We start from the raw sequence: 15,603 nt of genomic DNA on the forward strand, positions 1-15,603 counted from the left end.
TCCTTGCGACGCCATGGACTGTAGCCAACCAGGCTCCTCCGTCCCTGGGACTTTCTGGGCAAGAATACAGGAGTGGGTTACCCTTTTCTTCTTCAGGAGATCTTCCCCACTCAGGGATCGAACCCTGGTCTCTCGCATTGTAGACAGATGCTTTACTGTCTGAGCCACCAGGGAGGTCTCCACTCCAATATTCTTGCTTGGAGAACCCCATGGAAAGAGGATCCTATAACATTTCAGTCCAAAGGGTCGCAAGGAGCTGGACATGACCAAGCGACTGAGCACATATATTATCTATCTATCCAGTTTCATTGAGTTATAATTGACATACAGCCCTGTGGTGTCCAAGCTAGTGACCTGACTTATATATATTATGGAATGATTGCATGTTCAGATATATCACACAGCCGTGTGGTATGTGCTCACTGACAGTAGCAACAGGAAAGGACTCTCCTGCTTGTCTTCATTTGTAGTGATCCTGACATTTCTCTTGGTAAAACAGTTCTTGGGTAGTTTAGTTCTAAGCCAGAAGAAAGATTGCACACGGAGAGCTCAATGAGCAGCTAAGGCTCCGTGGAGCTTCATCTTTGCCCTATTTGCCAGCTCAGTTCACACCGGGGTCCTCATGGTGTTATCCTTCAGCCTTCCGCTTGGGTGAGCCAAGCCATATCGTGCCACCAGCTGATAACTTAAGAGGCACAAGATTCTCAAATCCTTGGCTTTGGTGCAAGAAGCAAAAAAGACAAAACGTGCAAATATCGATGGATTCACACAACACATGCAAAGCCTCCCTGGGGCAAGTGTTCTCTCTGCAGGCCTCAGTGATCTGGAGTGGAATGTCCAGTAGAAATCTCAGTGATGATGGAACTTTTTAAACATCTGCTCTGTCCAGCACCCTGGACCTGGCCACAGGACGCTGCTGAGCACTTGAAACGTGGTGGGTGTGACTGAAGAACTGAACGCTTTTTTCATATACGTGTAGAGTCAATGTCTGCACCGCGTGGCTGGGCAACTACTTTATCAGCCAGTGCAGATCCAGACTGAGGGGTATCTTATTGTCCTGTTTCTACCCCTGGAATGCCATCAGCCTAAGTGCACATGCCTGGGAAGAGGTTGAGGGGGCTTCCCTGGTGGCTCAGTGGTAAAGAATCCACCTGCCATTGCAAGATACATGAGAGACGTGGGTTCCATCCCTGGGTCAAGAAGATCCCCTCGAGAAGGGAATGGCTGCCCACTCCAGGATTCGTGCCTGGAGAATCCCATGCAGAGAGGAGCCTAGCGAGCCTCACACTGTATATGCCATTGCAAAGAGTCGGACATGACTGAATCGAATTAGCATGCACACACCCAGCCTCATATAGGTAGTGGCACCACACTGGATATCTCAAACAGAATATACTTCATCTGTTTATTTGGCCATCTAGCATTGCTTTTATTAGTTTTTATGGAAATCATTTTATTTTAAATATAGCACATGTCAATCTTAAACTTCCAGTCTATCTCTCCCCCAACCCTTCCCCTCTGTAACTCTAAGATTGTTCTCTAAGTCTACAAGGTTGTTTCAGTTTTGTAAATAAGTACATCCTTGTAAAACGTTGCTGAATAGACATCTTATTTATTCGTTTTGTGTTTTCTTTAAACTGAATAATTTGAAGAATCAGCTGGCAGATTTTTTAATGCTTTATTGGAATTTTAGGTAAAGTAAGATGATCATATTAACCAACCCAGTATGTGTGATTGATTATACCATTCCCCAAACAGTGAGATAGATACAATGGAGTCCTAGAAGAGACAGGAGATTACTTCGAGGTTGTGGGATTTTTGAAGATGATTTGGCAATCTTGGACTCCACTGTTCACCTCAGAGCTGCTGGGCTGCTTTGGAGGAGGAGGAGGAGTGTCCACGGAGGAACCCCTTTAAAAAGAGATCTAAGGCTTTGATTTGCAACACTCTGTGTGCTCACAGCCTGGGGCCAGGTCAGGGCTCAGCACCGTCTTTCTTTACATTGAATTCCTCATAGATACTGGGCTCGGGGAAGGGGTGCATGGGGCTCACGGGGGTGGGAGTATTCAGTCTCTCAGAAAGGGTCCCGAGGTTCAAGTGAGCATATATCACGTCTTCTGCTGGAGAGTCCTAAGAGGAAGGAGGTGAGAATGATGGACTGAGACGCGATCTTTAAAGGCTAGGACATTGGGCATTGGAAGGGCCGATGCTATGGCAAGGGTTTGGGCTGGGAGGACTCACCACGCCGCTCACTGCTCCATCTTCCTGGGGCTCTCCTTCCATGATGGCAAGATCTGCGAATGAAAAAGAGACAAGGATCTTGGGGATGAAGGCAGTTATCCCAGACCTCCATAACTTTGATGGGGACATCAAAGCCAGAAAAAGAAAAGGGTATATGCCCTCTGGTACTGGGTCTGTCTACTCCAATAAATAAATCAAAAACAAAACATTCCATCAACAAGCCCATCCATTCACGGACTGTCTCAGGAGCCTGTGCAAACCCACAGACCCATCCTACGTCTTCTGTTATGGACCATTCTCTTCTGCATATCAGCAGATTCCCAAGATCATGTAGGGGAGGAGAACAGATGGCTGTAGTTGAAGGGAAGAACAGGGCTTGGAATGTCCCTGGTGTCCAGAGATTAAGTGTCCATCTTCCAGTGCAGGCAGCCTGGGTTCTATCCTTGGTGGGAGATCTATGATCCCATGTGTCTTGAAGCAACTAAGCCCCACGAGCTGCAACAGCTGAGCGCACAAGCTCTGGAGCCTGAACCACACCCCAGACTGCAATGTGGATCCCCCATGCTGCTGCAAAGACCTGATGCAGCCAAGAATAAATCAACACATATTTTCATAAAAATAACAGGGTTCCATGGGTCTCTGGATGATGTTCCCTCCGAGATAACAACACTGGAAACCAGTTTTAACCTGTGGGAAGTGAAAACCTAATTCTCTGCTATGAGCCCACCTCCCCCTGGGTCAGATGATGCTGAGCTCACAACCTTCAGGCTTACGATTTTGGGTAGAGCACCAGTGACAGACAAGAGCAGCGAGGAAGATGCTGGTAGAGGTGAAGGCTATGGCAAGCCCAAGGATGATGTACAGCACACTGGAGCGTTCTTGAGGAAACCCTGCTTCTGTCAACAGAAAAAGGGAAGGTCTGGTTTTTCATTGCGTACACTGTGCCCCTACACACTGGTTTTATTTTATCCTTGCATCAAACTGTCAGCATCTGTCAACCTGATCACTTATGGTCTCCACTTCCCAGGAGGTACCAAAGCATCCAGGAGAGATGCTAGCATGGATGAAGTAAAGAGGCGGTGCAAGACCAGCAGAGGTCTGAACCAAGGTCCGCTGGGCACCAATGCAGTTTTTCGCTGCTCCCTCACGTCAAGGCATGGTGTTTTTCCATGAATGCAGACCCCTTTAATCCTCAGTACATTTCCCCCTCATCCACATATACCTGGAACAGAATCCTCAAGAAGATATGACAAATTTATTTCGGAATGTGGAATTCTTTGTTCATAAAACACTAACAGAGGAATAACATCTGTAAGGTGCTCCCTCAAATTCTCCACTTTTCACCCCCATCCATCCCCTAAGATTCTGGTGGAGGGAGGGTAAGCATCTCGCTTGGGCATGATATTAGGTCACTCTGACCAATTATCTTCAATTTAGAAATTCCCAGTCCCAGGATCTCAATGCCCCCTCTGGTTCTCATGCACACCTCAGTCTCATATGCTGACTTGAGATGGATGTTGAGAAGCTCAACATCGCAGTGCTGGGAGCTGACAGAGCCAGCACTTACATAGGACTCCTATGTCTTCTTAGAAATTTGCTGAGGTAGGAGACCTTCTTGCTTACCTCCTGTGGTGTGTGCATCCATGGGTGAAGGGCAAGTACTTGTAGTGGAACCTAGGAGAAAAAAGACAGAAGGGGTGAGCCAGTAACCTTCCTCACCCCACCAAAGGAGGACTGTTCTTTCTAGAAGGTTGACCTCCTGCCTGTGCTTGACTCTGTGATCCCTCAGAGCACTGATGGGGGAGGGGAGAGCTTCTGGCTCCTCCCCGTGAATGTGTTGAGTAGACCCACCATCCTGGAGAAGAGATGGTGAAAGGAGGTGGGAAGAGTATCCCTGGTGAAGAAAGACAATTCTAAGCAAGAGACATTATTTCTGCTCTAGGACTGAGTATCTATGTTCCTTAACTAGGAAATCACGTGTATGTCAGAGGTGCCTCTGGGAAAACATGAAGAGCAAGGGCCCAATGCAATCTCTGATCCTCCCAAATTAGCCCAACCTTTCCTCCTCCTGGGTCTACCCTTACCCTTTTCTTTATTTGCCTGATTAGACAGGACTCTGATGACAAGCATCCATACAGGAGGTAGAAGAGGGATGAGATGCCACCGACCATCTCTCTTTCTCTCTGGTTCTCATTGCCTCTATTTCTCCCGAAGCCCTAAGTTTCCCCTGACACCAGCACAGGGCCCTTGAGATAGAGCGCAGTGATAGAGCAAGATGTTATGGAAAAAGCCAAATGGACTTCTTGACCAAAACAAAGTGATTTAGTGTACTGTAAAGCATGGGACACTTCTTGGCGTTCTGGAAACAAGAATACTGCAATGGGTTGCTGTTTCCTCCTTCAGGGGACCAGCTTTTGTCAGAACTCTTCACTATGACCTGTCAGTTTTGGGCGGCCCTGCACAACATGGCTCATAGCTTCATTGAGTTACACAAGCACCTTCATCACGACAAGGCTGTGATCCACGAAGGGGAGATAGTGAAGGACAGAAAAGTCTGTCGTGCTGCAGCTCACGGGGTCACAAAGAGTTGGACACAACTTAGCGACTGAAGAGCAACAAGAAAGCTGAGCCAGGAGGAGGGTCCTCACCTGTGACACACAGGAGCAGGGGGTCGCTGGGGTCTGACCACGAGTAGGGAGAGCGAGTGAAGGAGCCGAAGCAACTGTAGACCCCGCTGTGGGCTGGGGTCCCAGGACCCAGAGGGAACACTGCCTGGAGGGCTCCGTGGGGACCCCGGCCTCCAGCGAGCAGATGCCCAAGGTTCTCCCCCTCCCTGAGCAGATGGAACTGGTCAAAGGCGCGCTCAGAACTGCAGAGCAAGGTCACGTTCTCTCCAGACCTCACCACGGGGCCCCCCTGGGCTGAGAGAGAGGGTTTCTTGGACAGACCTGGAAGGAAGAGACCTTGATCTTAGAGCATAAAGTAACTCTAGTCCTAAATCTAGAATTAGAACCCGAAGTGTGCAACAAGAGAAGCGCTGCAATGAGAGGCCGCCCACAGCCAGGAGAGAAAGCCCCACAACAAGGAATACCCAGCACAAGGACAAATTCAAACATATCTTTAATGATGGACTGTCATTTACTATCCTTTCTCTGAAAAGAAATATATGCATATGAACAACTAAATCAGTCTTATGTACAACAGGAATTAGCACCATCGTAAATCAACTACACTTCAACAAAAATGAATCAGAACAAATATACTTTAAAAATCAACAAGATGTGGGGTTCTCTTGAAAGATGGAACCTACTAGGTTCTGCTGGGATCATCATAAAACATGGTACTGACCCAGAAACAGACATTATGGACGGGAGATTGCCAGCATCTCATTGGATCTTTGACTACCTCAAACTTGAGGGAGAGTTCAGCATTGCCCTGCCCACATCCAGGGACTGGAAGGGACTCCTTAGTGGGGAGGGTTGGCAGGGAGGACTCCCCCCTCTTTGTGCAGAAGGGCGCTTTAAACCATAAGGCTGAGCAACTTCAAGATGTCAACCTCCGTCCTGACCACCCAAGGGCCAGACTGCAAGGGCGTCTGGTACCACAGTGCTCCTGAAAGAGGAAGGGAGCTCTGACATGAAGGCGGGAAGCCAGCCCCTTAACCAACCATCATTGGCTGCCTGAGCTGGGAACTGCCCGGGTCCCTGCTCTGGTACATCTTTCTCCATTGATCGTTCTTATGTGTTCTTGCTGCTTCATTCTGTAACTGGCTGAGTCTTCTCTTTACCGCATGGCAGGTGCTCTGTTCTCTTTTCCCTTCCATGTTCACACCTCCTCTCTCTCTGATTTGTTCCCTCTCTGAGTGTGTGTGTGTCTCTGCACGCCTGTCATTGTCTCCCGATGCTGATGCTGGACTGGACACCGGACCTCCTGTGACACAGACAGCAGAGGGGACTGGTCTGTACACACTCACCTGTGATGACGACGTCCACGGGGTCACTGGGGGCTGACCACTCATAGGGGGAGCGGCTGAGAGAGCCGTAGCATCTGTAGGAGCCCGCACTCCCCGAGACCACGGAGCCAATGAAGAAGTCAGCTGAGGCATTCCCGCCTGTGAACCTCTCTCCACGTCTCTGGAAATGCCCTGTACTATTTTCCTGGTGCAGGATAAACTTGTCAAGCGACAGCGGTGAGTGACAGCGGATGGTCACATTCTTTCCCTCCTGCACGAGGGGGCCTGGGTGGGCTGAGATGGAGGGTTTTGTGAACACACCTAGGAGCAAAGAGGTTGTGAGCTTCAGTGAGTCATCCCGCCTCGGCGCTTCCCCTGACATCTGAAGGTGTGAGAAACGTCCCCGTGAACCACCAAAGCCAATTACTCTTCCTGTCTGTCCTGTTGCATTCTCTCTAGCCTTGTTCTCAGGCTCTGGCTCATGCTTTTCTCTTTCTCTTTGCTCAAGACCTCCAGCCTCCTCTGTGTTTATTCTAAACTCTTCAGCTGTTGAATCTTCTCTCAGCTTCATGCATGCATACTCAGTTGCTTCAGTCCTGTCTGACTCTGTGGGACCCCATGGAGAGTCGCCTGCCAGGCTCCTCTGTCCTTGAGATTCTTCAGGCGAGAATACTGGAGTGGCTTGCCGTGCTCTCAGCTTCATCCCATCCTTAATTTGCATTTGAGGTCTGGGTGGTTCTGAGGATTCATACCCTGGCTCCCTTCACACACATCTCCTATATCATGGGTGATGACTTGCATCAACGGGAAGGAAGTGGAGAAAAAAGGGAACATTTCCCATCTGTGACCCCGCCTCATGCCACTGGAGACATTCCTGGGACTTCTCCCTGGACACCAGCTCCTTCATACAGGATTACAGCTCCCTACTGGGTGGCAGGTGCTGGATCAGGGTCATTCCCATCCTCCCTCCTGGCAGGGGGTGGCCACATCCTGTCTAACTAATGCCTAGGAAGGCTCCTCCTTCCTCAGCCGGGCATCCCATCCCTCTATCAACACCCTGAGTTTAAACTCTCAGAGTGGATTCTCTTTCCCTGGTTAGGTCCTGGCTGGGAATCCTGAGGACGTCCTTGGTTGCACTGGCACGTGGACCTAGAGTAGGAATGCCTGCAGGCTCAGCCATCCCGGGCTGGGCTGGAACCCTCCTACCTGTGACCACAATCTGCAGGGGGTCACTGTGTGTGGACCACACAGAGACAGACCCGTAGAATCCAGAGCACGTGTAGGACCCGGCATGTTCTCTGGTCACCGGGCCAAGGGTGAAGGTGTTGAAATGATATCCCAGGAGCTCGGGCAAACTGGTCCCATCTCTTTTGAACAGTCTGAATATCTTAAATGGAGAATGGAAGTGACACCGGAGAGTCACAGTCTGTCCTAAGGGAACCACAGGGCTTGGCCAGGCTGACAAAGAGGGCTTGTCATATTCACCTAGGACAGAAGGAGGCACAGGCTTTGAGAGGAAAATAGGAATGGTCCCCTCTCCCCACTGCCCTTGTTGGAGTGCTTCTCCTTCAATTCTTCCAAGGCACCTACTCTAAAGTGCATCACCCTGATCCTCAAGGACACCTGGGGCTTGGGGACAGACAGAGACACAGTCAACCCAGGACAGACATTATGGAGATTCTGAGAATGTGATTCTCAGCAGTGATTCTTCTCAGGAGAAGAATAAGTCCTTGGATTGACAAAATGTTGAAAACTCTCTCAAAACACAAAACACTGGGGATTCCCAGGTGGTCCAGTGGTAAGGACTTAGCACTTTCCCCGCCAAGGGCCCGGGTTGACTCCCTCATCAGGAAACTGAGATCCTGCACGCTGCGCAATGCAGTCAAAAGGAACCACCACAGAAAAATGACGAGTGGTAAAGAAGGGAAAGGACTTCCCTGTTGTGTTTGTGCAGCTCAAACGGTAAAGAATCTCCCTGCAAGGCAGGAGACCAGGGTTCAGTCCCCAGGGAGGAAGATGCCTTGGAGAAGGAAGTGGCAACCCACTCCAGTATTCTTGCCTGGGGAATCCCATGGACAGAGGACCCTGGTGAGCTACAGTCCATGGGGTCACAGAGTCAGACTTGACAGAGTGACTAACAGTAACACAACTAAGAAGAGAAAAAGCCACCTGACTGAAAAGAAGGAAGGAAACCATGAACCTCGCTCCTTTGTTAGCTAGCCTCCATCAAATGTGGGACAAGGTCCAGGTGGCCCTGCCTGATACCCAGCCCCTCCCCTGGGGTCAGGTCTAGCGGGCGGTCCTGCAGATCCTGTTTCTAAGGGCCAGTTGGAGATGCCACCTTGTTGGGGAGGGGTCTGTGGGCGGCAGCCCCTCCATCTCTCTCATGATAGAAATGGCACTCAGGGGGCCCAGCTCCCAGCTCCCAGACTTCATACTGTCCCTTCAGGTCCAGAGTCCAGAGCTGGGCTAACCTCTGGGGAGAGTGAAGGTGAGTATCAAGGCCAATAGGAGGACCTGGGATCCACAGGGCACGTGGCTCTCACTGTACTGACAGGGGTCTCACCCTGCCCCCCAGTGTCATCTGCCTCAGCCCCGGCTGCTCTGCTGAACACAGAAATAAGGGATGGGGAGGACTCACCCACAGCTGTCCAGATCCTCAGACTCACACAGAATCCTAGAAGGAAAAGCCCGTCAGAGATGGCTTGTCCCGATGGACCCCACGCTCCTTGCACCCTCATCCAGGGAACCTGGTCAGTGGTGTGAAGAACCCCGATTTCCACCATTACCCTCTCCTACCGGGTCTTTGCAGACTCACCGAGACTCAGGAGGCTGAGGAGTGTGGGGCACATGGCTCTGCTTCTTGTGAGGCAGGAGGCAGGACTGAGCAAAGCTGACCGAGTCACAGGATACGGAAGGCGGGTGGTGTTGTTCATACAGTCAGCCTGGTGCCTGTCACAGGGGAAGATGGGCAGCCTCTTCTCACGCCAGGGATGGAAGTCTGTCTGAGCCTCGTCACTGAGGTCACCTCATGACCTGAGCGTCACTTTTTGTTTCCCTGAACACTATAAACATAGGAGGATTTGAACAGGTCTCGCTACCTTCAGGAGTGGAAACAGTGATTTGGTGTATAGCATGCAGGATGCTTTCCCCAAGCTCATGATAAATGTCATTAACCTTAACTCCTTGCAGAAGAGAAATTCCATGTACTCACCTCATATTCAGGCTCAGTGCAGGTTGCCAATTAAAGAGTCATTAATAGAGACTTTGATTCTGGATTCTTATAAGAGGAACAGTCATGCATATTATGGCTCTTTGAAAATATTAAAAAATTCTGTATTGTTATATATGTGATTAAGAAACTAACTGTGTTAATTTCAGCTGTTCAACAAAGTGAATCAGTTATTTATATACATGCATCTGTTGCTTTTCAAACTCTTTTCTCACTTAGGTAGTCACAGAATATTAAGTAGAATTCTCTGTTTTTACAGTAGATCCTTGTTGGTCATCCATCTTAAATATAGCCGTGTGTATATATCAATCCTAAACTTTCAAGCTAACCTCCCCCTGACACTATCCCTCCTGGTAACCATAAGTTCATTCTCTGTGTGTCTGTTTTGTAAATAGGTTCACTGTTTTAGATGTCACAAAGAAGCAATATCATGTGATATTTGTCTTTCTCTGACTCTTCTTCATCGAAATTATTCCGTGACTTCTAGTGGAAACTTTGCACACACACACACTCTGTCTCTCTCTCTTGCTCCCTTTCCAATCCAAGGACCACACATGTACACAAAGATAACGTGTGTAAAGATCACGGTGGCAATTTTTTGGGAGGGGGATTTGTTCTGCCTGAAAAGTTGGACAACCTTGCTTACTACATACTCAGATGAACACAAAATATGTCAAGTAGAGACTTTCAAGCTCCAGAATGCTTGAGTGAGGGGCATATCTCCAATCAACTCCAAACAGGGACAAAATGACCCAATTGTTTCAGGACTCCAAGGGCAGACATACACCCAGTTCAGCTGTTGTTCACAGACAGTAAAAAATCTCAGTAAGGGCAGTGATTCCAGACCATTTTGCTGGGGGTGGGGGTTGTTAACATTAGTGATGTGGCCTAAGTAATAAATCTGGTCTCCTCTTGATCATTATGTATGTAATGGAGTAACAGTCCAGTCACCCTTCTTAAAATTTCCGTTTATTTACTTAATATCATGTTTCAGAATTGATCTGTGTTCTTTGTCATTTCAGTCTGTGCATTTTTACTGCCAAGTAATGTTTCATTGCATGTATATAAACCACACATTTTTAAAAATTAAGAAAAATTTTGGAGTATAATTTATGTCTCCTGTACAGAAAACTGATTCAGCTCCACATATATATTCTTTTCCATTATGATTTATGGCAAGATTCTGAATGGAATCCCCTGTGCCATGCTGTAGGACCTCAATGTTAATCCATTTTATGTGTAAATAGATTTCATCTGCTCATCCCAAACTCCCAATCCTTCCCTCCCCCTTGGCAACCACAAGCCAGTTCTCTATGTCTGTGAGTCTGTTCCTGTTTCATTGATATGTTCCTTTTATAGTCCACATATGGGTGATATCATATGATAATTTTCTTTCTCTTTCTGTTCTACTTCACTTAGTATGTTAATCTCCAGGTCCATCCATGCTGCTGCAAATCTCATGATTTCATTTTTTCAATGTCTGAGTAGTATTCCATTGTGTGTGTGTATAGGCATATACAACATCTTCTTTATCCATTCATCTGTCGATGGACATTTAGGCTGTTCCCATGTCTTGACTATTTCAAGTTGTGCTGCTATGAACACAAGGGTGCATGAATCTTTTCAAGGTACAGTTTTGTCATAGATATACATTCGGGATTGGAATTGTTGGATCACATGGAAACTCAGTTTTTAGTTTTTTGAGGAACCTCCATACTGTTTTCCACAGTGGCTGCACCAGTTTACACTCCCCCAACAGTGTAAGATGGTTTCCGTCTTCTGCACATGCTCTCCAGCATCTATTTTTCATCAACTGTTTAATGATGGCCATTCTGATAGGTATGAGGTGGTATCTCATTGCAGTGTCAAATGGCCTTTCTCTACTAATGAGCAATGCTGAGCATCTCTTCATATTCCTGTTGGCCATTGTGTATCTTCTTTTAAACCGCAGATATCAATTGTGAGAGTGATGCCTTTGGTTTTTGTCTAAAATGAATGACACGTCTGCTAAAGCTTCGTGAATGTGCTCTGAGTCCAACCTCACATTTCTTGTCATGGGACAGAGTGATGAGGTCTTCAGGAAAGGAATAGTGACTTTATTTGGAAAGCCAGCCAACCAAAAGATGGTGAACTCGTTCCTCAAAGAATCATCCTATCTGAGTTAGATGGGCTTTTTGGGGCGAGGGCGATGGTAAGTGTTTACTGAATATAAAGTAACCCTAGCCCATGGGGAAGAATAGAAGGCAATGGCACCCCAGTCCAGTACTCTTGCCTGGAGAATCCCATGGCCGGAGGAGCCTGGTAGGCTGCAGTCCATGGGGTCACACAGAGTCGGACACAACTGATGAAGTAGCAGCAGCAGCAGCGTGTGGAAGAAAATTCCAAGGAGAAGAGAGAACTGTACAGATTCAATACCCACCTGTGAACTCACACTTTCACACTTACACACACAGACACACTCTAAAAAAGGAGGAGGTGTAGTTGGTTGTTGCAATGTTTTAATTAATTCATTAATGGCTGTACTGGGCACAGGTTTCCTCTAGTTGCGGGAAGGGGGGTCTGCTCTTTGCGGTGGCGCAGAGTCGTCTCATCGCCGTGGCTTCTCTTGCTGTAGAGCTCCCGCTCTAGGCACATGGGCTTGTGGCCCATGGGCTTAACTGCCCCAAGGCATGTGGAATCTTCCCAGTCCCAGGATCAGGCCCGTGTTCCCTGCATTGGCAGGCAGATTCCCAACCACTGGACCACCAGGGAAGTCCTGTTACAAGCTTTTTCCCCCCCTTAATTTATTTACTTTTTTACAAGTACAATTTTGTTAGTTTCTCCCATACATCAACATGGATCAGTCATAGCTTACGTCCCCTCCACTCTGGAAAACATTTAATCTTGGAATCCTTTGTTCTCGAAGCTGTCTGTGCAGGTCTGGTCATAATATCCCTTTAAGCCCCGAGCAAAACAAAAGGTTCTGTCTGCTCTGCCACTTTTTATCTCTTTACGAAAGGGAAAGTGTAATACCTTTCAAGTTCAGAGCCTTGAGAATAGTCTTAGTCCCTGAGTCATGTCTGACTCTTTGTGATCCCACGGGCTGCAGCCCGCCAGGTTCCTCTGTCTATGGGGATTCTCCAGGCAAGAATACCGGGGTGGGTTGCCAGTTCCTTCTCCAGGAGATCTTCCCAATCCAGGGATTGAACTGAGATCTCCCGCATTGCAGGCAGATTCTCTATCATCTGAGTCACCAGGGAAGCCCAGCAGTAACATCATGTGATTCAATATTTCCTCCCACAATTAACGTTGCCACTGTTTTCCAATTCCTCTTAACGTGGACCTGGTCAGATTTTCACATCATGCTTTCACTGCCAGTGTAGCATAATACTGAGGTGGAATATACAATAAACTTTAAAATAGGAGTATGAACACAATGCTAGGTTTCTAATTAAAAAAAGATGTGCAACAAGTGACACAGATTTACGGTATAGCACAGGGAACCATAGTCAATATGTTGCCATAATCTAAAATGGAAAATAATCTGAAAAAAAAAAGTATGTGTATTTGTATAACTTAAACTCACCTTGCAGTGCACCTGAGACAGTGTAAGTCAACTACACTTCAACAAAATATATATATATTATGAGATTAGAAAATGGAACCAGTAAAATAAATAAATTTTAAAACAAAGGGAAAGAAAATGAAGTCACTCCATTGTGTCCGACTCTGCAACCTTATGGACTGTAAGCTGGCAGGCTCCAATATCCATGGGATTTTCCAGGCAGGAACACTGGAATGGGTCGCCATTTCCTTCTCCAAATCCTGCAGGCCAACTGCAGCACACTCCCTGATGGTTGTGTACTCACGCTCACACTCCAACTCTGCACACGGTGTATTCACATAGGCCCCTTGAGCTGCCCAAAGAGGCTCAACCCAGATGGTGGGTTTGTGGAAGGTCCCTGGAAGGAAGTCAGAGGCTGAGCCCAGGAGCTCCCCACCCCTCACTCCCCAGTTCAGCTCAGGAGCCCTTCCAGGTTTCACCACCATCACTCTAGAATCCCAGTGCCCCCACCTCCTCCCCCACCAATTTCCTGGGACTGAAGTGAGATATGGCGACCCAGGAGCCCTGGGAAGACTCACCTGCAGGGTTCGGGGTCCTCTGGCCCAGACTCAGCCCTGGAAGTGAGAGATTTGCCACCAAAAGCCTGTGCTCATTCTCTCCCCATCAGGATCCCTGGTCCCTCCAGCTGCCTGAGCCCTGAGGTTCCCGTGAACTGGGGGTGGGTGGGCATCCCGTGCCCTCCTGCGGTCCTCTTCTGCTCTCCACATCTGGTTGAAGCAGGGAAGCCCAGGGAGGATGGAAGGCATGTCTGCAGCTCTGAGTGCCCAAGCAACTCCGCCCCCATCCTGTACAGATGAGGAGACCACCTGACCCTAGAGGACAAACAGGATGTGGTCCCTGGGGGGCTGCTGCCGCCCCTCTGGGTTCCCATGGCTGTGGACCCGCAGCAAGGGGGGCCCCTCCATGGACTTAGCAATGATGTCACACGGCAGGGCTCAGGAGGAATCTCAGCCCAGACCTGAGGCCTCACCTCTCTCTTTCTGCCCGGTCTGACCGCCTGCTCTAAGGGTGGGGCCCATGTTTTCGTCCTGAGTCAGCCCCAGACAGTCTGGCTCCAACTAGGACTCAGAGATTTATTTTCCCAGTCCCCTCCAGAAATGGAATTTACTTCTCATCTTGGGTCAGTTCATAAAGTATTGCAGAGCACCTACTGTGTACCAGGCATTGGTGTCACACAGCAGAAATACAACCATGACCCAGTTAAAGCCATCTTCTGTAGGTGCTTGAAGAACTCAGATTCTGCAGAATGCAGGCATCAAATGATAATAATGAATTATTTTTTAAAAGAAGAAATATGAGAATAACTGGGGCCTATGTCTACACTGTAAACACTCGAAAAAATCAATTGCATGGCCTCTCTTCCCAACAGTTCATGGCAAACAAACAAATGAAAAAATTTAGGGGAAAAGTGGCAAGTGTGACAGATTTTCTTTTCTTGAGCTCCAAAACCACTCTGGACAGTTGCAGCAGCCATGAAATTAAAAGACCACTCTCCTTGGAAGAAAAGCTGTGACAACCCTAGACAGTGCATTAGAAATCACTGTTCCAACAGATGTCCTTATAGTCAATGCTATGGTTTCCTAGTAGGCACATGTGGATGTGAGAGCTGGACGTAAAGAGGCTGAGCACTGAAGAACATGCTTTTAGACTGTGGTGCTGGGGAAGACTCTTGAGAGTCCCTTGGACAGCAAGGAGCTCAAACCCATCAATCCTAAAGGAAATCAACCCTGAGAGTATTCACTGGTAGGACTGATGGTGAAGCTGAAGCTGCAATAATTTGACCACATGATGCAAAGAAGTGACTAATGGAAAAGACCCTGATGCTGGGAAAGATTGAGGACAAGAGGAGAAGAAGGTGACAGAGGATGAGATGGTTGGATGGCATCATTGACTCAATGGACTTGAGTTTGAGCAAACTCTGGGAGATAGTGATTGACAAAGAAGCCTGGTGAGCTGAAGTCCATGGTCACAAAAGTGACACATGACTTAGTGACTGAACAAGAGCGTCTACACTGTACTTGAGGGAGGAGGCTGCTTGAGGCGGTGGAGACCATGGGGGAGGAGCGGGTACATTCTAGAGAGAAAAGAACTTTCCCTAGACCCTGGGACACAGGCACTCTCTGGGTGCAGGGGGAGTTGGTGGTGGGCATGTACAGTGCTGTCCACTCTTCAAGCATGATGATTTTATTTTTAAGAAAAATCAATAGATAAGCAAAAGACTGTATGATAAGACAACTTTGTGAAGGTCAAATTATATTAGTTGCTGTAGAGAAAAGGGAAATGTGAGTATAAATGCAATTTTTTTAATTAAAAAAATCATTCTTGACCTTCAATTATCCCGATATGGGCATATCAACCAGCATTCTAAATGATTTATGTGGATTTTTCATATAAAAATTGCCCCTTAATAAGGCAAAAACCCATTAACAAGTGATGGAAATGATAGAGTCTACCTTCGTGTCTACTTTTGATTGGGAGTAGAAAAGGAAGTTATTCTTTTTGTTGCAATGGTGAATGGTATTGTTTCCTTAATTTCTCTTTCTGTTTTTACATTGTTAGTATATAGGAATGCAA

At 47.6% G+C, this 15,603-nt stretch overlaps 1 protein-coding gene across 2 annotated transcripts; it reads right to left on the bottom strand.

Moving 5' to 3' along the window:
- Window positions 1–1,664: 1,664 nt before the first annotated feature.
- On the bottom strand, window positions 1,665–9,062 carry LOC133052158 (putative killer cell immunoglobulin-like receptor like protein KIR3DP1). 2 transcript variants are annotated; one of them, XM_061136927.1, is made up of 9 exons: window positions 9,012–9,062; window positions 8,835–8,870; window positions 7,400–7,678; window positions 6,215–6,514; window positions 4,890–5,189; window positions 3,865–3,915; window positions 3,015–3,137; window positions 2,242–2,294; window positions 1,665–2,130 (listed from the first exon to the last, which is right to left on the bottom strand). In XM_061136927.1, exons 1-9 carry the CDS (start codon window positions 9,043–9,045, stop codon window positions 1,975–1,977), a joined length of 1,332 nt encoding a protein of 443 aa, XP_060992910.1. In that variant the 5' UTR covers window positions 9,046–9,062; the 3' UTR covers window positions 1,665–1,974. The 2 variants fall into 2 exon arrangements, with proteins under 2 accessions (XP_060992910.1, XP_060992902.1); XM_061136919.1 differs by having other exon boundaries at window positions 3,003–3,137.
- Between the last annotated feature and the right edge of the window lie 6,541 nt (window positions 9,063–15,603).

The sequence above is a fragment of the Dama dama genome, chromosome 4 (genome assembly GCF_033118175.1).
Source record: "Dama dama isolate Ldn47 chromosome 4, ASM3311817v1, whole genome shotgun sequence".
NCBI lineage: Eukaryota > Metazoa > Chordata > Mammalia > Artiodactyla > Cervidae > Dama > Dama dama.